The sequence below is a fragment of the Triticum urartu genome, chromosome 4 (genome assembly GCF_003073215.2).
Source record: "Triticum urartu cultivar G1812 chromosome 4, Tu2.1, whole genome shotgun sequence".
Lineage (NCBI taxonomy): Eukaryota > Viridiplantae > Streptophyta > Magnoliopsida > Poales > Poaceae > Triticum > Triticum urartu.
Window position 1 is genome coordinate 30412881 of NC_053025.1, and position 26385 is coordinate 30439265.

At 50.1% G+C, this 26385-nt stretch overlaps 1 protein-coding gene across 2 annotated transcripts; it reads right to left on the reverse strand.

The window, feature by feature from the left end:
* Positions 1-1302: 1302 nt before the first annotated feature.
* LOC125550438 (putative 3,4-dihydroxy-2-butanone kinase) lies at positions 1303-10223 on the reverse strand. 2 transcript variants are annotated; one of them, XM_048713433.1, is made up of 20 exons: positions 10015-10223; positions 9821-9894; positions 9676-9739; positions 8102-8214; positions 7967-8014; positions 7050-7121; positions 6873-6962; positions 5911-6084; positions 5726-5809; positions 5110-5165; positions 4430-4560; positions 3967-4059; positions 3488-3552; positions 2993-3136; positions 2866-2909; positions 2526-2609; positions 2371-2438; positions 2136-2248; positions 1968-2063; positions 1303-1777 (listed from the first exon to the last, which is right to left on the reverse strand). In XM_048713433.1, the coding sequence occupies exons 1-20, from the start codon at positions 10052-10054 to the stop codon at positions 1646-1648; spliced, it is 1785 nt and encodes a 594-aa protein (XP_048569390.1). In that variant the 5' UTR covers positions 10055-10223; the 3' UTR covers positions 1303-1645. The 2 variants fall into 2 exon arrangements, with proteins under 2 accessions (XP_048569390.1, XP_048569391.1); XM_048713434.1 differs by lacking the exons at positions 9676-9739; positions 9821-9894; positions 10015-10223 and adding an exon at positions 9156-9293.
* Between the last annotated feature and the right edge of the window lie 16162 nt (positions 10224-26385).

Below are 26385 nucleotides of genomic sequence, written 5' to 3' on the forward strand. Positions count from 1 at the left end.
TGAACCAGATGAATGACATTTTCATTCAAATGGTATATTGAGGTGATACAACCGCACTGAACAAATGTAGAACCTCTGCATAACATGATGCACACAACAAAAAGAAATTTTTATTTTACAAGAAGAATAAAAATGTCATTTATCAATAAAGTAGCATAATTTTTTAACAGAGAAGTGGCATCTAGTTGGTAGAGAGCGGTAAAGCTTCGCCCAGGAAGTTAATTCGGAACTCAAGTACACTTACTACTGAAAACTGATCTATATATGCGAACCCAAGCGGTTCCATGCCTGGAGCATTTACTAATTATTAGGTGCACAATCGTATATATTGTAGGAGTAGCATATTATATTACGTAATCAGTTCCAAACATCCAATTTAGTTAGTACAGTTAGTTCATAAGCAATGTCAATAAACTAGCCAACAGGTTAGCAGGTTTCTTTCGAATGATTGTCCAATCACTCCTTAGATCCTATGAGAAACACTCGCGGATCATGTGCGCCGATCTGTAGGTTACAACTGCAGAAGCTGAAGACAGTATAATTCTTTACTCCTACGTCGTCTCAAACGCAAGCAGTTGCTGTATGTATTTACATTACGCTTGCACGGGACGCCTAAGACTGAAATCACATAGCTCAAAGAATAGACGAACGCCCTCTTCGGAGCCCCTCCACTCCACAATTCCATTCCCGGAGTTGGTGAGAGTTACAGTTAAAAATTGCGGCGCAACTATTTCCTGGCTTCACAGCTCTCGGAATTTTATGGAGCTGGTGAAATTCCGAACAAGCCTGAAGTCATCAGTACAAGCCTGAAGTCATCAGTTTTAAACATTATTCAACCAGTTAGGATGACAGTCCAATAATAGGCTCTGTAGATATCCTAATTTTCGTTGGTTGTAGTTATTTCAATACATTTGCTGATTTCATTGTATTGGATGATGATACTTGTGGTTTAATAAATATGGTTGTGTGGATCACAAATGATGCAGAGGCTGGAGATATTCCTCCTAGAAAAATTAGTTTCAAACATTGGTACCTAGGTCTGCCTAACTACCCCATTAACAATGCACACAATTAGCTACACAATGCACGATTCTCACCTAGACAATCTTAACCATTCTTGTTACCTTGTAATGCAAGTTTGAAGGAAACTATATAATTAGTTATAGCAATCCAAACAAGATGATATGTTGTATTTTATATTTTTGTTTATAAAATTGGAACACCAGGTTTATACCTCTAGAGTTGGCCAGATGAGCACCTTATGTCTAAAGCATCATTGTCATCCAAAAATCTGCGGAAGGCTGAGAAAAATACTACCGTCAAGATGAAAAATTGATGCGGTTCGGGCCATTCGGGTAAAATAGACAACAATCATTAATCTTCAACACCATTGACCACCCCACGCGGACACGCACAGACAATAATCACTTCGCCAGCAAGGCAAAAGCATACTTTCACTCAACCTTTGTATAAGTCTACGAATCCTTTGAACTGCTCTCAGCACAAAACAATACGGAACTCGATTTCTCGGCCCATGCAAAAAGCACAAGCGGAAATCAAATCAGGGGGATTGACAAAGGCCCCTGAGGATTTCGCCGTCAGTATAGTATTTTGGACTGTGAATGAGGCATAGCATGCACTACTACTAGCTTTCTGAAGCATGCAGCTTGTTCTTCACCGAAAGCGCTGCGGCCCGGTACCATGCAGCTGCAGCCATTGCTCCTGGGTCAGGAATTGAAACCAGATGGTCGGGAGAGATGTACGATGACCGTCCTGCCTGCAAGTGCAACCGAACCTCATTACTACAGGAACGGGCATAATCAAAGGGAAAGGCACAAGAATACAGATTTTAGTGGAGCTACAGTTGCACGAGCTCAAAAAACTTAAGAAAAGCTTTTGCTGAACGAGACAAGGCAAGTTATAGGTTTATATTTCTTCTTAAGCAAGGGCCAGGTGAAAGATCATACCTTTGCTTGCATTTGTTTAGTGGATTCAGCGCCAGCTAATGCTGCTTCAGAAGAAGCGATGAATGCAGTCACCGGATCATCCCCAGCTTTAAGAGACTGTTCAAGCACAATGAATACATCACATAATTAAAGATAATACTGCCGGAAGAGCAAGGCTTGGGAAGTAACCTGTTTCAAAACTGTAGAAGCGGGAATCAGAGCATCCAACATTGTGCGATATCCTGCTCTGGCACCACCATATTTGCTAACAGCAGCAATAGAGGCTTCTAAAGCATCAGCCCCTGCGGAAAAGCAGCATACTTTGTTTAGTATGCACATTTCTTGATAGTTGTCTCGGATCATAATGAAATATATGTTGTTTCTTAAGCTTTCAATCATAATGATTGATGAACATATATCTTACATTCATATGCCGTAATATTTTTGTTTTGTTTTAAGCTTGCATATGCAGCCTTGCAGAGTATGTCATACCTGAAGCATAGTATAGAAGAATAATTACTTGTGTTTTCAATTCTGGTCAATAATGCAACAAGGAAAGGACAAGCACAGATTTCTTACAGGATTCCACTTGTTCCACCCATCACCTTCCGGATTGTTGACCCAATCTCATTTACTGTTCCAGCTGCATCGTTCAGATGATAACTGGCAAAGAGGAAAGTTGACTTAAAATATGCTAACTGGTAAAGAGGAACTGGCAAAGAGGAAAGTCGACTTAAATAAGGTCAACTTGTATGGATGACTGGAAAACCCCAGCCAACATAGAAGGGTTTGAATGAAAAAACAGGACCATGACGCAGAAAGAAATGCTGTCCTTAACCAGTGAATCTTTACAAGAATTACATGCGAATACTAGGTACGGGGAGTCGCACATCAATAATATGCATTGTTTGTAACTTACCGTGTTTTCATATCTTCAAGAATAGCTGTTGCACCTCTATACATCTGGAAAAAAAATCAGCCAGTAATGAATCTTAAAACAGCTCTCATCGGACAAACACTAAGTTGATAAACCCTACTAGACCTACCGTAGTTCCACAGTCACCGTCACCGACTTTACTGTCCCAATCATTTAGGTTATCCTTGAGATCAATGAGTTCTTTAGCAGCTGCTTCAATAGCGGCCTCCAACATACAGCCTTGCTTGCTTAGTTCCTGGCGTTCTGAAAGAATCTGCAGAACAATAGCTAACCATCATGCTTAAGAAATTGGGAGTGGCAACTGACATGCATATTCCAGTATGGTCAAAACTTCACACTGGTATTTGCTAAACTTGCTGTCAGACAAGAAAAATGTTTTCATAGTTCTCCTTTTTATTACCACTGTGTTCTCCTCACCTTTCCTCTGGTATCTTTAAAAAAATTGCTATCTAGACAATAACTGGAATAGACCTTTATAAATACAACCCATGCAGAACCAGTCAATAGCATTATGAGGTTCTTGTATAGTTGTATATTTCTAAATAAAAGCGAAGGTGAACCTACTACCAGCATTACAGCCTCAGGGAAGAGGATTTTACTTTACCTCATCATCCTTCATTGAAGGTGATGGTGGTACTGGAACCGGGAATTTTGCTGGTGGGCGATTTCCTACAATAAACATCATTAGAAAACTGGTGGTTGGACGGCAAAAATGTTGTATCAGAGCTTAAAGCCTTCTTTTGTAACAAACTAATACTAAATGATGTGTGATAAAACCAAAAATATATTTAAAACGCTGGTAACTTCGCACTCTACATTCAGTTCAAAAAAAAATCCTGCTATTTTCTGCACCCAAACTAGCCTGGTTCTGCAGCCTCCAATTAAAGGTTGTACAGAAAGAGTTTGAAAGTGTAGTTGTGCTAAAGATCACCAATAACGTAAACTTAAGTATTCTCAAAAACAAAAGGCTAGTAACAGAAGGCACAGAACTAGAAAACCCATCACATCAAAAACCTAGAATACAGATATTAGTGGCTAACGGCTGCAGACATGCAACTAGTTTTCTGCTAGCAAGATAACTACCTTCAGAACCAACAGGCCAAGCTGGAGCTTTAGTGGGAGCGTCAAGTCGCTGCAAAATGTTTTCATCTGATCGCATAATGGTGATAGAAAGTCCTGCAATGAAAACATAATTTAAAGTATTTAATATATGCCATTCATAATAAACTAAGGAATTAGCCACAAGTCAAATGATTGCATATCCGATGAAAATGCAGAATACAACACATTAGCAGAAAAGTGAAGTGGCTAGATAATCAGCAATTGGTCAAATGAAATTAATGCGGATACATGTTCAAGCAACCACCCAGATCAGCATAATATATGTGTGATACTAATTACTCCCTCTGTAAACTAATATAAGATGTTCTAGGTCACTAAAGTAGTAATTAAAGTGGAGAGATGTTCATAAAGCTTAGCCACAGATTATCTTAGGGCCTTTAGCAGATATCAAGGTTCTCTTAGAAAGATCCATACAAGAACTAACCAGCCATATCAAGTGATGTCATAAATGTGCCAGTGTAGACTCTGTCAACAGCAATCCCATACTCCAACTGTAACTCAGGCACCGCTTTTCTTGCTGCAATCATAAGCTCCATGACAGGAGTAGCACCTAATCTGTAAGATGGTATTAGACAACAAAGTAACATGACTTACTTGATTCATAATGTAAACAATGCAGATAAAGGAACTGATACAGTAATGCACCTCCAAAGATATCAAAGTTTGCCACAGTAGATTTATGGCAGTGATTAATATGGAAGATGGTTCATGGGTAAAATTAACAACACTTAGTCTGAGTTTGACAGTTGGTCCTAGTTTCAGACCCCTTTAATCTTACTGAAGCCACTGAGAGATGGTATTCAGTCTCCTAAAAATGCTAAATCAATGTCTGCTTCAGTCCTAGCGTCACATACCAGTCAGTTTCCTGGGGACATTTTCCATTGTAATAGAAATGGATAACTAGAAAGATAATGGGCATAGTCGAATTTCTCCAGAACCGACATCTTAAGTACTAAATTCTCTAATCACTGTGAAAGCTGCAAATGGTGAAATACATTGCAGACCCATATAACTATCCTAGTCATATTCAGTATTTGTGCTGGTAATTTTCTGATGGTAAAAATCAACTCTTAAAGTAACAAAAATGCTCAGATTTGTAGTTACCCATTGATTAGGAGAACAGCATTGCTCCCTCTTGTGATAGGAAGATACTGAGTTTCCTGCAAATACGAAAGACCACACAATAAGCAAAAGTAACAAGACTAGTAAATACAAGTAACATTAGTTGGCAGAAACTCACACTGAAACAGTATCTACGAAAATTAAACTTTATACCAGGACAGGAACAGCACGAGTTCTCTTTCTTACTGAAGGCTACTGTCCTTTCAGCATTAACCTTAAGTGCTTGTGAAATGATTAAATCAAGGTAAACTGATGCAATGGAAGGAGAGTCCCACCCAAACTTTCAACCCCCATTCCACTCCTTTCCCTGGCATTCAGGCAATGGCCTCTTTATTACTAGTAGGACCTACCCTAGTTATTTTCATAACCTTCTGCAAACTTCACCTTTTGGTATTTCAGAACAAATCATAGCTAGCTAAGCTTAGCTTAGTGTTGAATTTCACAAAGAATAAAAAACATGATTTCATTGTACTCAAACATGACTGATAAAGATTGGACAGATGTCTAACAACAGTTCAGTGCTTGCAGTGAACTAAAGGAGAAATGGAGAAACACAAGAGAGGATAGAAATAAATAAATTGCATATCACCAACCACACCTGTGATAGTATCTGCTTAAGAACATGTTCGACCACCACATCAACCGTCTGTAGCTCAACAACAGCAGCACCAGGTTCTCCATGCTGGGAAACAAATCAGATGCTTACTGTATTTGGAAAAAAATAAAGTTTGCAGCTCTTGGGTATACTGAAAGCAAACAATTGTTGATGCCGTCTAGACTTACAATTCCAAGGCCAAGCTCAATTTGCTCAGGACCTAAACGATCAGATGTCACTTGCCCAGGCAACGTGCAAACAGAAAGTGCTACTCCCATTGTACCAACAGCCTCAGATGCATGTTTTGCTTCTGCAGCAACATCTGCAAGAGATAAGCCAGCATCTGCAGCAGCCCCAGCAACCTGTAGAATCAAACGAAGTGAAGACTTCAGAGAACAGCAGGAAATATTTACAACAAGGCATTGGTTTTCTATTCAAGTTAGGATGACCACAAAATGTTGGTGGACACTGTCACAGCCCAAGTTCGTGAGAATGTAGCGATGAGGTGGTGGCTGCACTGTGGCACTAATGACATCGACAGGGACAGGGTATGTGGAGGAGAAACCTCCTTTGATGAGCCTGAGGCTTACACATTAGTCCATTATATGTATAACTCCTTGGTCCACAAGTCAGATCAGATCCTTCCTAACAAACCCTGATTATTTCACATCTTACTTAGCACTAACCTTTTGAAACTAACTGACAAACATGATAAGCAAGGAAATAGAGGTCGCAAAGCTAAGCCTCACGCTGCAGGTTAATGGACATGATGCACATAATGCTGGCCTCACATAGTATCAATTAAGACAACCACAATGACGGAATTTGTTCACCACATAGTATCAGTTTTATTAAGTACAAACAGGAAAAAAGATAGTGCCTCATCAGTCAAAATAATTCCTGGTTAATGTCTGCTACTATGATTTCCTCATCTAGCAGGCTAGCACCTAATAACTAGGCACCATCGGTTTGTTTAGACAAGATACAAGCTGGTCAAACCAGAAAAATGCATGAACAAGTGGTAGATCTATTGGAAGGGATTTTCCTAGGTGCATTGCTTAACAAATCAAGAAGTGTAACACAGCAGTAATCACCAAAATGCATAAAACAAGAATCTAAAATCGAAAAGGCAATGGCCACAATGGAATACCTTATGCACAAGAATTGTTCCTGCTAAACCTCTTCTACCAGCTATCCCCCGAGGCGGGGGAAGGGCACAATCATCTCCAACAATTACCATCTGCAATTGGTGGATAAATGCTGATTACAAGCTGATTTTAATATGGTATGCTATACTAAGGTCGTAAGATGTTATATGCTCATCAACCTCTATCTTATAGCCTTCAGATTTTGCCTGCTCAGCAGCTAATCCAAAATTAAGTCTATCACCAGTGTAGTTCTGCAAATGTCCGACAACAGAACGTGAGTACAGAATGCAGTGTACCTTGGAGAACAGAATGTAGTGCAACTAGAACAAAATACAATAACATAAACAGAAACAAGCACTACAGATTAATTTTTTGGGAAACAACACCAGCATAACAGCACCACACATGCATCTATAGCCAAGTAAGCCCCAGTGGGCAGTGGCTAGGTTTTTCCTTTTTGAGCATAGGTCAAGGATAGCCTTCATCCAATAATCAGTAGAGAACGGTGTCAACATCATAAATAAAAAGATTTTAAGTGTAATGTTTGTTTTCTTTGACTGTATTTCTCACCTCAAGAACATTTCCTCAAAATAATTATAATACTACAAATAAATATTGAGGGTGTTCCCTCCATTCCTTCTCAGTCTTTCACCACAGCTAGTGTCTCCAGGAGCTTGCATAGCACTTTGAGCAGGAGAGAGACCACAGACCTTCACCGGTAAAATTGCCAAGAACTTAACAAATATGCAAAATTCAACCCCCAAGTCAAATTCTTAGCTCTGTACACTCTACACAGACAAAATTGCCTTTCAAGAAAATCCAATCGACCATATCTACAGCTAGCAATTTAGTTTGTCCCAAGTTTATTTTCAGGAATCTGTGCTAAAAGTTGAGCCCCCTGTCCATCCATAGACGTATTTGTCTAAACAGTACACAGAATTAAACAGGTGAAGAAAACGATAGGAAATCTTTCTGAGAATCAAATTGGCATTGATCAATCCCAACTTCGCAAACATCAGATAAAGCAAACTTCAGATGCATTATGTTGTTCCTATTAACTAATGAATGTCCTTTCATAATAGAAACTACTGAGTACCTTTATTATCAGAAGGCATCCCATGGTGCCAGTTACAGCTCGAATAGCCTACAAAACAAACATACAGTGCAAAAAATGTGAGAGCAATCTTAGCAGTGAAAGCAGGTTGACACAGTTTTATTGAAAGAAACATACAGCTAAAATAGAATCAACAGGTGGAGAAGCAAAAACATCTCCAGAAACAGCAGCTGTCAACATTCCTGGCCCAACAAATCCCGCATGGGCTGGCTCATGACCACTTCCACCACCTAAGAATAAAATTAGTATTATAGTACAGATAAGATTGTATTCTATGGTCTCAATAATATAAAATCCTGGCTAAAAGTAAGTAGTTGACATGTTTGTTTATGCAGGAAGAACAATAATCTATAAGAATATCGACTTAACTTTTGTATCAGTCATCAGAAGATAACATTTACAGCTACCAAGAGTAATAGCAGACTCGGATGCATATTTGCTAAATCTTTGACAAATACATCAGAAGATAACATTTACAGCTACCAAGAGTAATAGCAGACTCGGATGCATGTTTCCTAGGAACCAGTTCACAGTTTGGTAGAACCAGCAGAAAAAATTTCATAAATAAACAGTAACCACAGATAATATTCAAACTGAGTACATTCAAGCTATAGCTCTGATGTATCATATTACTGATGACAACTAACTCATTGCAGGTTAACCTCAGTACAGGTTTTTCATGAGAGGTGGGTGTATTTACTCTTCAGCAATCGTAAGCAAAATTAGATGGCTAGTTTTGTTCAATCATATCAGCTATATTAAAAATGAATGAGCTGGTAATAAGTAATAGACTACAAGCTCATGAATGTAGGCTCCAAGTCTATTGCTACAAGATGTACAGGCACCTTGCAATAACATAGCTCTAGTGTCTAGGCATAGTTCAGGCACAAAGACCAACACAGTGCCCCACATGCCCTACACGCCTCTCGGATAATATAGTGGTAACTGTTGAGGATAGAGGCTAACAGATCACATACTGTCAGTAAATATGGTAATAGCGCATTTTACTTTGTTCATCATGAAATCTATGAGTGCTACAAATTTTGGGTTCACGAGAAACATGAGTGTTCAATACAACTCTTAGATGAGCAGTCTATGCATACATGAAAACAGTGTGCAAACAACACAAAAAACACAATGGATCTTCCTGGTGGGGACCACAATGCACCACCTGCACATGGGCAAGAAGCATGCCTTTTCTATCAAAATGCCACAGGGTGCAGTCCATCTAGGTATACACTGTCCTGTGCCCTCCAACATCAATAGCACCAAGCACAGATCCGAGATTGTACTCGTGCCGTACAATGAACCTCGCATTTTGAGATATCATGTAATCGTAAGCAACCAAGAGTATGACTGCCATCATACATTCATACTACTGCAGAACTTGCAAAACTAAAAAGGCATCCTTATGCTGAACTCATTAGAATTTTCAGAATCGCATATAAAACTAGATATGCGAGATGACACGCTTCATTGGCAAATTCAGTCAGTAACCAGCATAAAGAGGCAAACCCTACAAACGTTGTAAGTTGTGATCTCCAAGCTGGGTCATACCATACATACTGCATTTTACACAGAGAGCAATCAACATAACTTTACACAGAGAGCAATCAACATAAAAAAGAACTGAACATTTGCACCAAATGAAGCATCGCATTCACAAGGTCGAGTTCCCAACAGGGACGTACCTGAGATGACAGCAACCTTGTCATAGGCACCGCCCACAGCATCAGCGCGAAGAACAACTTTAATCTGCACACATTGTAGGGGAATTTCGTCACGGAACGGTCCCAAGCATCATCGGAACCATTACCCAGCGAACAGTGTTCTCACCTCAGGGAACCCGTCCAGGTACTGCAGGCCCGGGTAGGTCTCCACCAGCCCCTCGATGAACTCAGTCACCACATCTGCAAAAGCGGGACCGACCCGAAGCCCCGCCGAGGGCAGCGACGGCGATTAAACCCTAGAATCGACCAAAACCCACCGGAAATCGGCGGAAAACGGAGGGGAATGGGCGCGGGGAGTACCGTCGGGGTTGTTTATGAGCTTCTTCCCCTGCAGGGCCATGGCGAGGGGGAGGCCTCCCGGCGGCGGCGCGCGCGCGCCCCGGCGATCGCCGGCGGAGAGATTGGGGTGGGGGGAGAAGCGGGGGGCGAGCAGTACGAAGCGAGTCGCCGCCCCTGGTTCCTGTGGCCTTTTTCTTCCCCTTGCTTGCTCGAGTTGAAGTGGGGTGGGGTGGGGTGGGGTGGGGAGGATTATCCTTTTATAGGCGCGGATTAGCAGTCCACTGACGAAATGGATAACGATGGAATTACAGTCAGGTCCCTCTTTTGGTAGAACCGCCCGCTCGGAATTTACACTGCAATTACGGCCCCCCCTCGTCTGACGTGGACTTCTATGCGTTGTTTCCAGTTTTCCATTTTCATTGTAAAGACTGAGACAACGCATTGACGATGGGCAAATATACGCTGGTTACAAATTAGGGCCAATGGAAATGAAGGAAGAAAATAACTACTGTGTATTTCGCCACAGACAAAAAGAAACGGTTCACCGTACAAAATGGGAAAGATTTAAAATCGGTCCACTGGCTGAGCGCCAGGTCGGTTGCTTGCGAGCACGCGCTTGCCTCGTGGGGCCCACGCACCGCTTTGTCCCTTCTCGATATCTCTATCTCCACCGAACAACCTTATCCACGCATTTTCGGGCGTTGACTTCCTCTTTTGCTTCTTTCTATCTCTCCCCCGTGCTCCTCAGCCTCCGCTACGGTCAAACCCGGTTTTCCTGTGCCTTCCCCAACCGCCCTCCCCCCCTCCTCTCCCTCTATCTTTCTAGCGCTCCGTTGACACCCCACTTCTTCACGACTCTTGTGATCCCCGGCACACCTTCACTTCCTCTAGACACCTCCTTCCATGGCTCCGCTCTGAGTCGTTGCAAGGCTGACGGGGGACACGTGACGCTGTCAAGCAGCAAGCCCTCGACTGCAACGTTGTTTAGAAATTCGGAAAAAAATTGTATTTCTTCATAAACAAAAAGGAACCATCCACTTTTGAAAATGGAAAAGATTTAGAATCGCCGACCGGCTAAGCGCTAGATTGTTTGCCCACCCACACCTGCCTGCCTCCCGGGGCCCATGCACCGCTCTGTGCCCCCTCATTATCTCTATCTCCACCGAGCAACCTTATCCATGCATTCCCAGAGCATTGACTCCCTCTTCTCTTTCTTTCTATCTCTCCCACGTGCTCCTCTGACGCCGCTGTGGTCAAACCCGGTGTTCATGTGCCTCCCCAGTCAGCCAATCCCCACCCTCTTCCTCTATCTCTCTGGCGGCTCCACTCTCCAACGCTCCGCCGACACCCCACTTTCTTCATGGCTCTTATGCTCCCCACCACACCTTCACTTCCTCTAGAGACCTCCTCCCATGGCTCTGCTCTGAGTTGTCGCAAGGGCGATGGGGGACACACGACGTAGCCAAGAAACAAGCCCTCAACCGCAGCGCTGGTTAGAAATTTGGAAAAGAAAAATGCTATATTTCTCCACAAACAAAAGGAACCATCTAATTTTAAAAAAGGGGAAAGATTTAGAATCAGCCGACCGGTTCAGCGCCGGATCGTTCGCCCGCCAAGACACGCCTGCCTCATGGGGCCCAAGCACCACTTTGTGCCCCCTCGTTATCTCTATCCCCATCGAACAACCGTATCCACACATTCCCAGGCATTGGCTCCTTCTCTTTCTTTCTATCTCCCCATCGTACGTGCTCCTTCACCACCGTTGTGGCCAAATATGGTGTTCGTGTGTCTTACCAAGCCAGCCAGCCCCCTCCTCTCCCGCTATCTCTCTGGCGGTTCCACACTCCAGTGTTCTGCAGGCACCCCACTTCTTCACGTCTCTTGTGCTTGTCATCGCACCTTCACTTCCTCTGAAGACCTCCTCCCACGGCTCTGCTCTGAGTTGTCGCAAGACCGACAGGGGACACGCGACGCAGCCAAGCAGCAAGCCCTTGACCGCAATGTTGGCAGGGGGTCTGCGCACTACTACAAATCCCTTGATGTCGCGTGTTTTAGGCTACCGATTTTCCACAAGCAGTGCTGCAAGCAGGTGGAGATAGACGGGCATTCACTGGAACTGTTACGACGAACACCCACCAGTACTTCAACGAGAGAGCCTACCATTGCTACGACAACCGACCACCAATGGAACGGGGCGTGTGGACAGTGACGCTTTGTGCTGGAACCTACATTCAATAGTTCATCGACGGTGTGCTAGAGATGTTGCTTTTGCCCGTGGCAAGCTGGCCATGGTGGCAGGTTGAGGCTTGAACCGGAGACCACTCATATTGGAACCAACTTCAGGCATGCTCGACTGACGCCTCAGCCTGCTGTGACCCAGCGATGGCACACTGTGATGCTAGAACCGGTGGCTCGGCGTGCTGGAACCGCCGCTTTGGCATGCTGCAAGGAAGCAAAGGCGAACGATGATGCTAGAACGCACATTAGCATGATGCAAGGTCGTATGAAAATAGCCCGCGAGTTGTGATTGGTGTTAAGGTCGTGTGACAACTGCTTTTGTCGTTGTTGTGATAGCCTCGGGGGAGATCATGAGGTTGTCTAACCATCGGTTGCTGGGAGCAGCACTTCAACGATGGTCGGTTAAGCGATGCCCGATGCCCCGAGGTTTCGTGCGCGAGCATTACGGTGGGAAGAGAAGGGGCGTGGGGTAAGAGCTTTTTTTCTTCGAAAATGATGTCGATATGAAGCAAGGGCTAATTTGATGTCTAGGAGGCGATGCACCGGACAGTGCAAATGTGACCGATCGGGAGCTCATCTCCATCAGCCGATGCCTGGTTTCCCCCTTACAAATTGCAATCGGGATATGGTTTTAGTATGGTCTTTGGATTCCACAACACCCTCCTACCTCTCAACCTAGGCACGAAACATTCGTCGTCTCTCAGATCCTCCCTTCCTCCATATCTCCACCCACTCCTCCTGACAAGGTCGGTGGTTCCCTCTTCTTAGCTTGTTGCTTCGATGATGACAAGATCCATATTTTGCGTATTTGGCATGTAGTTATGACTAGATTTTTCTTGTCATTGTGGTTTCATTCAGATGACGGTGTTCATGTTACCCCAGCTTTAATGTCGTCTAGGAGGCATGGTCGACGACATTAAGGATCTAGTGGATTAGTGTTGGCGATGGGCATGTGCTCTCTGGTGTTGTCTTTGTCGTTGGCTTGTTGCCGCCGACATCCTCTTGTGTAAGGGTTGTTCACACCCCAGATGGTCATGAACCGGGTTGTTGGTTCCCACTGGTACGCTAGCCCTATCGTCGGCACAAATTAGGGCACATCCCATATCCAATTGTACGTGGTTTGGCTACTAAGGCGACATCAACAAGAAATTGACCTTTACTAGTCAGTATGGATGAGAAAGTTTTTGATCTTCTCTTTTTTTCTCCTGTGGGTATTTAGGGTATCTCCAACGCGGACCCTCAAATCGCCTGAAAACATTCGGATCAAGCTGTCCAGACGCACTTTGCCATCCAACACGGTACTGTAACGCCCCAGACACGTCTGCAGGTTACTGGCCTTTACTCCTAGCGGGATCTAGACTGGCCACATAGATTAATACTAGTCTCTCATGTGCACTTTGTCCTCGCTCATGCGCACCTGGGACCAACTTCCTAGTCGGTCACCGATCCTGAAATTGCTCCAAGCTGAGCACACTTAACTTTGGAGTTCTTTTCGAATGGGCTCCCGATAAAGAAGGAATTCCTTGTTGGTATGAGTAGTTTATCATCCCATTAAGCCATGCTCTCACATACACCCCAACTCAAAGGAATTGACGTCCTCATCGGGCCACATGAACATTCCCTCTTGGCACATACGTATGTGCATCCAGTCCGGCACATGTGCCATGCCGTGTGCCATGACGGGTCACGAACGTCATGCACAATATGACCGCACACCTAACCCACAAAAATTCGTGTAACTGTGAGGGTCAGTTCTGTTACCAACTTGTAACACCCCAGACACACCCGCTGGCACCACAAAAAAAGACACATCCGTGACATTTTGGGCCGAACGAAAAAATTTATGTCATGCTTATGACACTTCTATGACGATAATTGTGAGAAAACCTGGTATCATCATAGATGTGGTGGGCTCCTACTTCTATGACAAAAAATCATGACAGAAATTGGGCTTTTCGTCCTGGGCGGGCCGGAGATGCAGCTGCATGACATTCTTTGGGCCATCCATGATGGAAAAAATCATGCTAGAAGCTAGGGCGAGGAAAATATCACGGAGTTCTCGGTTACGATGGGTGGTCGGGGCCGAGCGATGCACTGTGGTTTGCGCGTTTCTCTCATGTACGCGCGTGTGTACGAGGCGTTGGCTAACTGAACCCGAGCGATCGCACATTACTGAACCCGAGCGATCGATCCCTTGGCTATTAACTCAACCCGAGCGGTTCATTCGCTGCTGACTAAACCCAAGCAATTCCTTCGCTGCTGCTGCTAATTGAACCCGAGCGATTGATTACTGTTGCTGCTTACTGAAGCCGATCGAGCCCCCATGCGAGACGTAGCCAGTCGGTGTTGGGTTGCCTCTCGATGAACAGTGACCGTTGCTACCGTGCGCGCAATACATAGAACGAGTCAAGACGTGGTGAGTCGAGCCGGTTGGTTGGCTGTGGATGAACAATTCCCGGTGGGGCTTGGATGAACATGACCCCTTGGTAGTAGGCTGTTGCCGCTGGATGAACAGAACCCCGAGGAGGCCACTGCACCCCAGCCGGTTGGGGGTGGATGAACATGACCCCGTGGAGGCTCTATGAACTGCAGCCGGTGGAGGCTGGATGAACAGTAGTCGTGGATGAACAGTAGCCCGTGGAGGCTGGAGGAGGTCGACGGTGGATGAACACTAGCCCGTGGAGGCTGGAGTGAGGCAGTAGACGGTGGATGAACATGACCCCGTTTCGACCGTAGGCTCTCCAACACAAGTACGTTTCCTCCGTTTTGCGGTACGCCACACCCCTCTCGATCAACAGGACCCCATTTCGACCATAAGCACTCGAACACAAGTCTGTTTCCTTTGTTTTGCGGTACGCCAGACCCCTCCCGATGAACAGGATCTCATTTCGACCGTGGCCGGTGGAACAGAAGGTCGTTTCCTCCGTTCTGCGGTACGCCAGACCCCGTTTCGGCTATTCCGTCCAAGCCGGTTGGCTCCCGTTGAAGAGGACCATTCCGACCCATTCGGTTGCCTCCCGATGAACAGGGCATTGTTTCTCTGTTCCGACCTAGCTGGTTCGCTGCCCGATGAACAGGACGTCATTGCCGCCGTCTATTGTCTCTCCATGTACACAAGCCCTGGCCGTCCGTATATATGCGCGAGTACGCGCTCGAGACCCCACCCGTATGTACATATGTGGCTGTATTTTTTTGCCCTGTGGTTGTACGTACGTGTACATGACTTAGACGGGACTGCGTGAACTGCTATGTCGGGTGCTATACAACGGCACGTGCCGCTACTTACTCGGTCGCGGTTCATACTTGCAGAGAGACTGATCGACCAGTATGTACATACACGTTCATGACCAGACATACAACGCTACGTACGCTTTGACCGAATGGGTCCCAGCGGTCAAGGAGGATAAGGACACACTTCCTTGCGTGCGAAGATATAGCTGGTCGGTCCCAGCTGTCAGGGGAGGAATCTTTTTATTTTGCGAGTAATAAGGAGACACTTCCTTGTGTTCGAAGATGTAGCTGGTGGGTCCAGCTATCAACCTCGCCGCCTAAAGTCCTCCTCCTGTGGCCGTCCTTCATTGACCACATTGACCACGTCGCGTCAAGAGCACCAAGGCGGTGGACGATGACGAGGCCTAGGAAGGGAATGATGTGAAGTCGGGGAAGACGCAAGAGTGGATGCCCACGCGGAGGGGAGTACGTGGGTTGACTGCTTCGGCTGCGGTGTGAGGCCGCCGTCGCCGGAGAATAATAGTAGGTGTGGATGAGTATAATGGGATGGCATGGCCAGTGGTGGCAGCACAGCCGGACACGGGAGGCACGGGCAGGTGACACGTCCGGCGCTGGTTTGGACGGCTGGAGTAAGAAGACGAGAGGTTGAAGAAGCACGACGGCCGTTGGATGGACATCGTACGGTCACTGCAACTAGAATCGTTTATATTGACTAAGTTGACAAAGCCCTTGGTACGCGTCAACTTAGTAGGCCCACAGGTCAGCCTCCGAAACGGTGCGCCCCAGATATTAGGGGGAGGAATCATTTTTTGGACGGCTGAAGCAAGAATATCTGAGATTGAAGAAGAAGCACAATATCCGTTGGATGAACATCCAACGGCCACTGCTGCTAGAACCGTGTGTTGACTATAAGTTGACAAAGCCTTGCGGACGCGTCAACTTAGTAGGCCCATAAGTGTATGGCAGAGAACATATAGCCCATTTGCCATTTGTAAGAATGTACAACCCATTTTTGAATTCTAATATAATTTACTACAGCCCATTTACAGTTTGTTAAAAGTACAACCCATTTTCTAACTCCGCAACGATTAATAATTTCAACCAACCGCTCAAAACAGAATTCAATAAAATTTTCCACATTTTGATGGGATCAGAAATATTTTTATCTCGAAATTTCTAGTCAGATTAAATACAATTTCAAAATAAATTTGTATTACATAAAAATCCTACGAAATATTGCGCGTGCAACAAGTAATGAAATTAAAATTTTCAAAATCCAAAAATAATTTTTTTAAAACTAATTACGTGTTTGGTGCACTTTTTTATAGTTACTGCCTAGTTTTTATAATTATATCCTATTTATTATTTCTTAAAGCCCATTTTCTTGTTAAGCCTAATGCATCCCTTCTAGGAAAGATTTGCAGCCCAGCGGGCGAAGAATAAAACAAGTTGACCCGGATATTGTGTACAACTGTCGGCCCAGTTGCATTGCTGATGTTAAAAAAAGGCCTGTGTACTACAGTGCAACTTTATAGGGCTACTCAGCCCACATTCAACGACGCCGGAAAAGCCCAAACAAGGCTTATGTATAACTTTTTGAACTCACTTGGCTCAGTTAATAACTTAAAAAAGTCATAGTACAGTGGAACCTAATTAAAAGTTGTCACGAGCGAAGAAATAATTCAACAGGTCCCACTTGTGCGTGTGTGTATGTGTGAGAGAGAGACCCATTGGTCGGTGCTCGTAAATACATCTTCCAGTCATATGCATTGTTGATGCTCAGTAAAAATTTATATAGTTGACACAATCATATAGAACATCATAGCACACTGAACTTGCATACAAAAATTTCACGCAGGCGGCACAATCAGGGTGGAAGCAGTGGATCGCTACGGGTAGGGCTATGTTGAAACCAACGAACTTTACCAATGACGGGGAAATATCTTGAATGTTGTGCAAAGAAAACAGATTGACAACACAATAAGTTCTGCTAGCATATTAAGTTGACGTACAACCCTTTCTAAAAAAAGTTCAGGTAGAAAAATAGAACAGGTCACAGTCAAATGTATTGGCACATCAGTGCTTCACACCCATAGCTCGGATTTAACTAGTAACTGACAAGATTCAGTTGTTACCTCAAATTAGATCACATTCAGGCAGCCAATTCTTCCTCTTCTCCCAAAGAAGGAGTGGCATCCGCCGCGCGATGGAGTAGGCCCCGTGCCATCCATCGTTCCAGCAACACGGGGAAAGTCTTGTTGGGAACACAGTATTTCAAAAAAATTCCTACGATCACGCAAGATCTATCTATGAGATTCATAGCAACGAGAGGGGAGAGTGTGTCCACATACCCTCGTAGACCGAAAGCGAAAGTGTTTGGTAACGCGGTTGATGTAGTCGAACGTCTTTGCGATCCAACCGATCCTAGCACCAAACGTACAGCACCTCCGCGTTCAGCACACGTTCAGCTCGATGACGTCCCTCGAGCTCTTGATCCAGTTGAGGACGAGGGAGAGTTTCGTTAGCACGGCGGCATGTTGATGGTGATGATGAAGTTACCGGCGCAGGGCTTCGCCTAAGCACTACGACTATATGACCGAGGTGTGTAACTATGGAGGGGGGCACCGCACACGGCTAAGAGAAGACTTGGTGTGCCTTTGGGGTGCCCCCCTCCCACGTATATAAAGGGGGAGGAGAGGAGGCCGACCATAGGGGGGCGCGCCATAGGGTAGTCCAACTAGGATTGCCAATCCTAGTTGGAGTCCCCTTCCTTCCAAGAGAGGGAGAGAGAGGGAAGGACGAAGAGGGGAGAAGGAAAGAGGGGGCGCCGCCCCCTCCCTAGTACAATTCAGACTGGCCATGGGGGGCGGCCTCCCTTCTGGCCCTCCTCTCCTTTCCACTAAGGCCCATGAACTTCCCAGGGGGGGTCCGGTAACCCCCGGTAGTCCGAAACTCATCTGAAACAACCCGAACCATTCCGGTGTCCGAATGCAACCTTCCAATATATAAATCTTTACCTCTCAACCATTTCGAGACTCCTCGTCATGTCCATGATCTCATCTAGGACTCCGAACAAACTTCGGTCATCAAATCACATAACTCATAAAACAAATCGTCATCGAACATTAAGCGTGCGGACCCTATGGGTTCGATAACTATGTAGACATGACCGAGGCACATCTCCGGTCAATAACCAATAGCGGAACCTGGATGCTCATATTTTCTCCTACATATTCTACGAAGATCTTTATCGGTCAAATCGCATAACAACATTCGTTGTTCCCTTGTCATCGGTATGTTACTTGCCCGAGATTCGATCACCGGTATCATCATACCTAGTTCAATCTCGTTACCGACAAGTCTCTTTACTCGTTCCGTAATGCATCATCCCGTAACTAACTCATTAGTCACATTGCTTGCAAGACTTATAGTGATGTGCATTACCGAGAGGGCCCAGAGATACCTCTCTGATACACGGAGTGACAAATCCTAATCTCGATCTATGCCAACTTGTCGGCGTTCTGGGAACGGGGGTCCCCAGACTTGCCTGCCTGCGGCCTGCGGCGTGGCTTAAATGGGGGCCCAGCCCGGCCCATCTTCATCAACACAAGACTCAAGACCCTCGCGAGGGGCCAAGCCTCGCGGGGCGGACGACACGACGCATCCTCAGGCGGAGCCTCATCAGGCTGGCTCGCAAGGAGGCGGAGAGTTCAAGGCGGGGTACCTCGCGAGGTGCCCATGACGTAAGCCATGACGACTCAGGGTGCCAGGCGGGCGCCAGCGCACGCAGCGTCCTTCTTTCCTCTTTGGTGCAAAGGGGGCAAGCGCAGCCGCGGAGTACCGAGGCATCAGGCAAAGGTTGCCATTTCGGTGCAATGAGACCAAGACTAGGAGGACTACGAGACGGAGGTCACCATGGAGCCCAGCACGGCGTCATCACCAGAGCCTTTGGCAGGCGAAGACTGCTTTTGTCAGGATAAGTGTACTCGCTGTCCCCCTTCAAATTAGCCCGCCATCGTTGGCTCCCTTCCCGCTCAATATTTGGGAAGAGGACCAGGGCCTCTATAAATAGGACTAGCCACCCACATAGCAAGGGGTTTCGAGGGATCATCTCATCCAGGACAGAGAGAGTAAGAAAGAGAGAGAGAGGTGACCCAACTCCTCCTAGTAGTTCATCACCCCAGCCAAGAACAGACCCTCGCGAGGCTGTTCTTCCTTGTATTGTTCATCATCTCCAGCCCCAAGAGGCAATCCACCAACCACACACTAGAGTAGGGTATTACACCACAACGGTGACCCGAACCAGTATAAATCTTGTGTTCCTTGTGCGGTTCTTTTACTAGTTTAGATCCTTACGAGACGGAGGGGTAGAAGGCGTAATCTCCGCGCGCACCCCAGTGTTCGAACCTTAAGGGTCTGCCGGAACCCGTGAATCCGACATTTGGCACGCCAGGTAGGGGTGCGCCGGAATTCGTCTTCCACCACACCGCTCTCCTCCGACCGTCGCATCCATGTCTGACGCTCGTCGGGCCCGCGCCGAGCGCCTGGCCGCCATCGCTTCTCGCGTCGCCCAGACGGCCCCCGTCGGTGGGCGTCCTCGTCGTTCCCCGTCGCCCGCCATCAACGCCGCCACCGGCCCGGCGGGGGGCGAGTAGCAAGCGTCGTCTCAGCACCCGTCCGTGCGGCAAGACGGCCGCACCGCTACTCCATCGCTCGCACCAGCTGGATCTTCGTCCCGCGCGCTCCGCGCACCCTTGGGGGCTCGAGCTGCACTCATCGCGGCAAACGAACTCCTGCGCTATGACCCGTCGACGACGTCTACGAGGAGTGGCTCGACCGTGTTGCCGAGCTCGTCCGCGCCGCAGGGGGCTCTCCTGCGCCGTCCGCTCCGCTGCGCCGCACTCCGCCCCGCGCAGGCAATGAAGCTCCGGGGGCGTACCAGCCGCCTCCTCTCCAAGAAGACGTCATGGCTCCAAGGCGCGTGGCCCCTGGGCGGAACCCGCTCCGCCAGGTGCCAGCGCAGCAAGAACGAAGCTACCAAGAAGTCCCTCGCCCGCAAGGAGCTGCCCGGGCGCTCCCTGCTCCAGCTCCGGCACGCCAAGACCCCGCTCTGCTCCTAGCTGCAGCGCGTGGGGACCCTCAAGACCAAGCTCTCCACCAACCGAAGCCTTTCGTGGCCACTGCAGGCTGCCGCGCCTACACCACCGAGCTGCGCAGCGTCGCGTGGCCCGGCAAGTTCAAGCCGGACCTACCTCCTCGCTACGACGGCACAACTGATCCCGCAGAGTTCCTCCAGCTCTATGAGCTGGGCATCGAGGCTGCCAGCGGGGACGAGAAGGTCATGGCGAACTGGTTCCCCATGGCGCTGAAGGAAGGAGCTCGCACCTGGCTCCTGAATCTGGCTCCAGGCACGATCTCTTCCTGGGACCAGATGCGCACCCGCTTCATCGCCAACTTCCAAGGTACTCGCGACCGGCCACCCGCCGTGAGCGACATGCGCCGCATCAAGCAACAACCTGGGGAGACCCTACAAAAGTACATCCAGCGCTTCAACAGCGCGCGCCTCAAGATCCCCACGGTGTCCGAGGAGGCCATCATCTCGGCCTTCTCCGATGGCGTGCGCGACGTCAAGATGAAGGAGGAGCTGGCGATGCATGAAGACCTCTGCACCTCCCTGGAGCTGTTCAACTTGGCGACCAAGTGCGCCAGGGCTGAGGAGGGACGTCTCTCCCTCCTCGAGCTGCCTGCCGCTGAACCAGAGGAGAAGAAGCCCAAGGCCAAGGACGTGAAGCGCAAGGGGGCTTCCGTACTCGCAGCCGAACCAGACAGCAAGCGGGGCAAGGATCTGCCCGACTCCTCCAGGGGCAGCCGGTACTGTGTGTACCACGACCTCCACACCCACAACACCAACGAATGTCAAGAACTCCGCGCCGTGCGAGAAGGAAGGATCAGCCGTCGCCCTGACCGTGCTGACCGGGGCTACGGCCGAGGAGGAGGAAGAAACCCAGGGCGCTGGGAAGATCGCGGCCCACGCTAGGGGTGGCGCGACCAACCTCGCGAGGACCGCTGGCGGGACCTGCCTCGCGAGGGGGACTGGAGGGATCAGCCTCGTGAGGATCGCCTTCATGGCAACGCAGGCCTACCTCCGCTGCCGCCTCCGCCAAGGAGGAACGAAGACCGCCACCAAGACGAGGGGGCTGGGGGCTTCCAAGAGCCGCGCGCAATCGCCTGCATCCTGGGCGGAGCTCAAGCCCCAGCCTCTCAACGTATCTTCAAGTAGTTTGCCCGTGAAGTGAATGCAGTTCTCCCCAAGCTCGAAGCAACGCGCCGCCTCAGGTGGTCGGCGTGCGCCATCATGTTCAGCTCAGCAGACCAGCTCAAGTGCTCGGCCACAGCCGGAGTCCTCCCGATGCTTTGCTCCCCAGTCATCAGCAACGTGCTGGTCACCAAGACCCTCATCGACGGAGGGGTAGGGCTCAACGTCCTGTCCGTGGAAACCTTCAACAATCTCCAAGTGCCCTATGACCAGCTTCAGCCAACCAAGCCTTTCTCCGGAGTCACCGACGGTTCCACAGTCCCGATCGGGCAGGTCCGCCTCCCTGTCACCTTCGGGGCCCGCAGCAACTACCGCACCGAGCTCATCGACTTCGACGTCGCCCACATCCGCCTGCCGTACAACGCCATCCTCGGGTACCCAGCGCTGGCCAAGTTCATGGCCGTGACTCACCATGGCTACAACATCCTCAAGATGCCAGGAAGTGGCGGCGTCATCACGGTGCCCTGTGAAGAGAAGGATGCAGTGTGTTCCCTGGAGCGAGCCTTTCAGGCCGCGTCACTAGAAGACCTAGATCGCGGAAGCAGGAGGCTTCCTGAGGCCACCCCCAAGAAGAAGAAGACATCGTCAGGCTCAGCCCCTCAGGAGGCTGGCCCTTCAGGGCCCGTGTCTGCCCGGGAGGACCCTCCCTCCATCGCATAGGAAAGCGCGCCCGGCGCCCTCCTCAGGCAGGGCTCGGGGGCTCTCACCTAGAGGGCCACCGACCTAGCCAGGGTCACGAGGGAGGCGCTTGGGCACCATGTGGAGGCGTGCTTCGAAGCACGTTTCCCTCGAGAAGGAGCCAGGCAAGGAGGGTCAGACCAGCAGGAGTTCGTTAACAAGGCCATTCAAGAACTACAGGAGTCAAGGATCATGAGAGGTTGCCGTTGTCCACCAGCTGTGGCTCCACATCCAGGCGAGGATGGTGGGCTGCGCGCCTGCGTCGACGTACCAGGGCTCAATCAGATCGCCACGACGGAGCGTTTCTGGCCCTCGCAAGTGGGGCGCTGCGGGGGTCCACCCCACAGCTATGTTCGCATGCCTTACGGCCTGCCGAGCATGGCTGCGGCGTACCAGCGCCTCATGAGGGGCATCAGGGAGGCTCAGGAAGACAGGCATTCCGCGGCGCTGGCGGAGATGAAGACAGCTCGCGAGGAGTCACCAGTGCCTCCGGAGCCTCCCGAGGCCCCGGGGCCTGGGGGCTCGTGAGGATCGGCTTCCGCAACCCACCGAGCCTGCTGCACCAACGCCACTTCGCCGACGACATCCTCAGGTGACATCTTTCAAGCTTCATTCCCAGCTGGGAGCGCCCTCCCAGGGTTGCGTCACTCCCAGGCCGCGTGGGTCCGTCCCTGCGGCATGTATCTGCCTTTATTTTTCGGTCGTTAGTTTGCCTTGTTGGGGGCGCCCCTTGGGCTGCATCATCCCCAAGCCGCTGGGGCTAGGCCCAGCGGCGTGTATCTCCCTCGCGTTTATTTCCAACTATGCATTCGCCTATCACGCTTGATTGCTTGATGCCCGTCCGCGGCATCCCTTCTTCTCCATGTCGACTACTTGCATGTTAAAGGGGGGGTGCCTGAGCATCGCGACTCAGGGCTCTTACTGGCTCTCCAGCCCTCACCCTCTGGCCTTGTCCACGGCATCGCGACCTGGCATACCAGCGACGGCTGAGACAAGCTCGAGGGCCGGGACCCGAGGACGTAGAGTACCAGCATCTAACCAAATTTTGCAGGGACACATCTCAAGATACGGCCCAGTGCCTGGCGCAACCCGCCCAGAGGTAGGGCCTCGTGAGTCCCGCGCTGGCTCACGGGTGCCCAGATACATCTCACCTAGCCCTACCATGCCGGCCACGTGTCAGGGCGGGGCTGTACACGCCCCGGGGGCTCCTCCCGGAGGGGAGCCCCCTCCCACGTACCAGTGGAAGCACCATGCTCCGCGCTGGCTGACGACACTGCCGAGGAGCGGCTATGCCCGTACACATACGGAAGCGCTATGCTCCGCGCTGGTGATAAACAACTGAGGGTGGCTTCCGGGCCGCATTAACCTCAGGGAGCCCAGAGCTCAGTGGCTGGCCTCATTGCAACGCCTCCCCTCGGGAGTGCTGCGCGAGGGGGCTAGGCACGGGGGCTACGACTGGGTCACGCCCAGACGTACGCCGCCCAGCCAGGCCCCTCGAGCCTGGTTCGTCGCGCGTCTCTCCTCGAGCGGAGCCAAGGTACGAAGGTCGTTTGCGCGTCAAGGGGGACCCCCGAGCATCGCGACTCAGTGGCCTAACTGGTCCCGTAGCCCCTCACTCCTTAGTTCCGAAAGGCTATGCTGGGTGAGGTACGCGCGGGGCCGGGCTCTGCAGACGTAGAACGGTAGCCCCGCTTGCAGTTCACCTCATCACCCGCTGTTTGCGCGTCAAGGGGGACTCCTGAGCATCGCGACTCAGGAGCCTAACTGGCTCTGTAGCCCCTCACTCCTTAGTTCCGAAAGGCTATGCTGGGTGAGGTACGCGCGGAGTCGGGCTCTGCAGACGTAGAACGGAAGATACACCTACATCACGCTTCCCTACTTGTTGTCCGCGTGCCAAGGGGGACTCCTGAGCATCGCGACTCAGGAGCCTAACTTGTCACGTAGCCCCTCACTCCTTTGGTTCCGTCCTAGTTTCTGGTCGGGGCTAATGCTGGGTGAGGCACGCGCGGGGCCGGGCTCTGTCGGCGTAGAACACAAGCAAGTAGGGAAGAAAAGCATAAAATTCAAGGAATCTAAAAGCAAATATTACAACCCATACTGCCATCTTAGTACCAAACGCAAGTTTAAATGCCTCCCCGAGGCGTGATGCATGTGCAGGAATTGAAAGAAGAACAGGGATGGAATGAAGTCACTCGTCGGCGGTGAAGCTGTGTGGAGTTGCCTCGCCTCATGGAGCAGCAGGGCCGGCAGCGCCTTGCTTTGTCCTGGTGCTGAAGGCCCGGAACTTCCCCAGCAGCGCCTCCGCGCGCCCCTTCACGGCTTTGACTGAGGCGGCAGCACCCTCGCCGCTCACCGGTTCCAGCAGGCCGTCGAGGTCGGCGTGGGGATCGCGAAGGTAGATGTGGGCGAAGACCCGCGTCAGCGCAGCAAAAGACAGGACGCGCGCCTCGGCCTCAGCCGTAGGGCCGATGCCAAGGGCGACATCCCCAAGGGCCTTAACCAGGAAAGGAAGCAGCTTGGCGGGGCCGTCCCCATCACCGGCTAGCGGGCTATCCAGGCCGCTCTCGTAAAGCGTCTTCAGTGAAGCACGGGCATCTTTCTCCATGTCCACAAAGGCCACGCGATCCTCGGCGAGGACCCGAGCCTTGGCATCCAGCTCGGCCTTCGTCACCTCCAGCTCCTTCTTCAACGCGCCTAAGCGGTCGCGACGCTTCTTGAGCTTGGCCTCCCGGTCCTCGAGCACCGCCTCGCGCGCCTTCGCCCCCTCCTCCTGTTCCTGGCGAAGACGAACCTCCTCCGCGAGCTGGCCCCGCAGGCCTTGCAGCTCGTCCTCCAGCGCCTTGCAACGACCGCGGACTTCAACCACCTCTCCCAGGGCCGCGTCTCGGGCAGCCTTTGCCTCAAGGACGGCCCGCCTCTCCTCGTCACAGGCCGTCGAGGCCTGAACCAACGCCGCCCGGATCGAAGCATCAGAGCGAATCCACCCCGAAGCCAGTTCCAGGCGCCCGGCCACTAGGCGAGGGTCGGTGCCGAGAAGATCCTACCGCAGCCGTTCCAGTTTAGCAACGGCATGCTCCAGGATGGAAGAAGAAGGCGGAGAAACATCGGCGCGCTCCAAGACAACAGGAGGAGTTGGGGAAGCAACAGTCGGTGGAACGGGAGGAGAAGGTAGCGGCGGCGAGGCCGCCGTGTCCCGAGGCGGAGTCCGCTGCGCCTCCACAGCCGTAGCAGCGGCGCCAGACGAGGGCACCTCAGGAGTCGCTTGGGCCATGGGGGCTGAGCTCGCCCCCGCCAGCATGGCCAGGCCTCCCGAGGGCGACCGGGCAGGAGAAGCCCGTGCGCCGCGGTCACCCCCCTCCACAGGCGGAGGCGCTGCCACGGATGGAGCCTCAGGAGCCCCCTTCGGCTTCTTCGCCATGGGCGCCAGCCTATTCAAGAGAAGCAATCATCAAGCCTCGTCGGCGGAACGAGAAACAAAAGATCAAGGATCAAGCACTTACGGGTCGTCGCCAGAAAGCTCTAGCTGCCTCCGGCCATACTTGAAGCCTGAAAGCCGGCTGGAGGGGTCGACCTCAGAAGCAGAAGGCGTGTCCACGGTCCGCCCCGGTGTCAGGACGGACCCGCGGGGGATCGACCCGGTCTTGCCCCTCTTCGGGATCGGGGGCGAGCTCCCGCTACCCAGCGCGTCATCGTCATGATCATCATCATCATCGCTCGGCGAAAGGTGGAGAGTACGAGGCGAGCACCGAGGGAGGGGAGCCCTCGACTCTCCATCGGTCGCCCCAGAATCGGGCCCCTCTCCCCGCTCCTCTTCGTCCTCCTCCTCGCTGGAGTCGCCGGAGGGCACGTCCACCGGTCCTTCGGAGGCCGCCACAGGCACGAGCCCGTCCCCGTTAAAAACGGGCATGGACTCCACCACCTGCTTCCAG

What these genes read in the sequence shown, in the direction of transcription:
- LOC125550438 (XM_048713433.1), bottom strand. Translation starts at nt 10,054, where the DNA reads ATGGCCCTGCAGGGGAAGAAGCTCATAAACAACCCCGACG. An exon ending in GATGCCTTCTGATAATAAAG is followed by an intron (nt 7,122 to 7,966) that starts GTACTCAGTAGT and finishes GGACATTTGCAG; the next exon opens with AACTACACTGGTGATAGACT. An exon ending in CTGAAGGCTATAAGATAGAG is followed by an intron (nt 6,963 to 7,049) that starts GTTGATGAGCAT and finishes CACCAATTGCAG; the next exon opens with ATGGTAATTGTTGGAGATGA.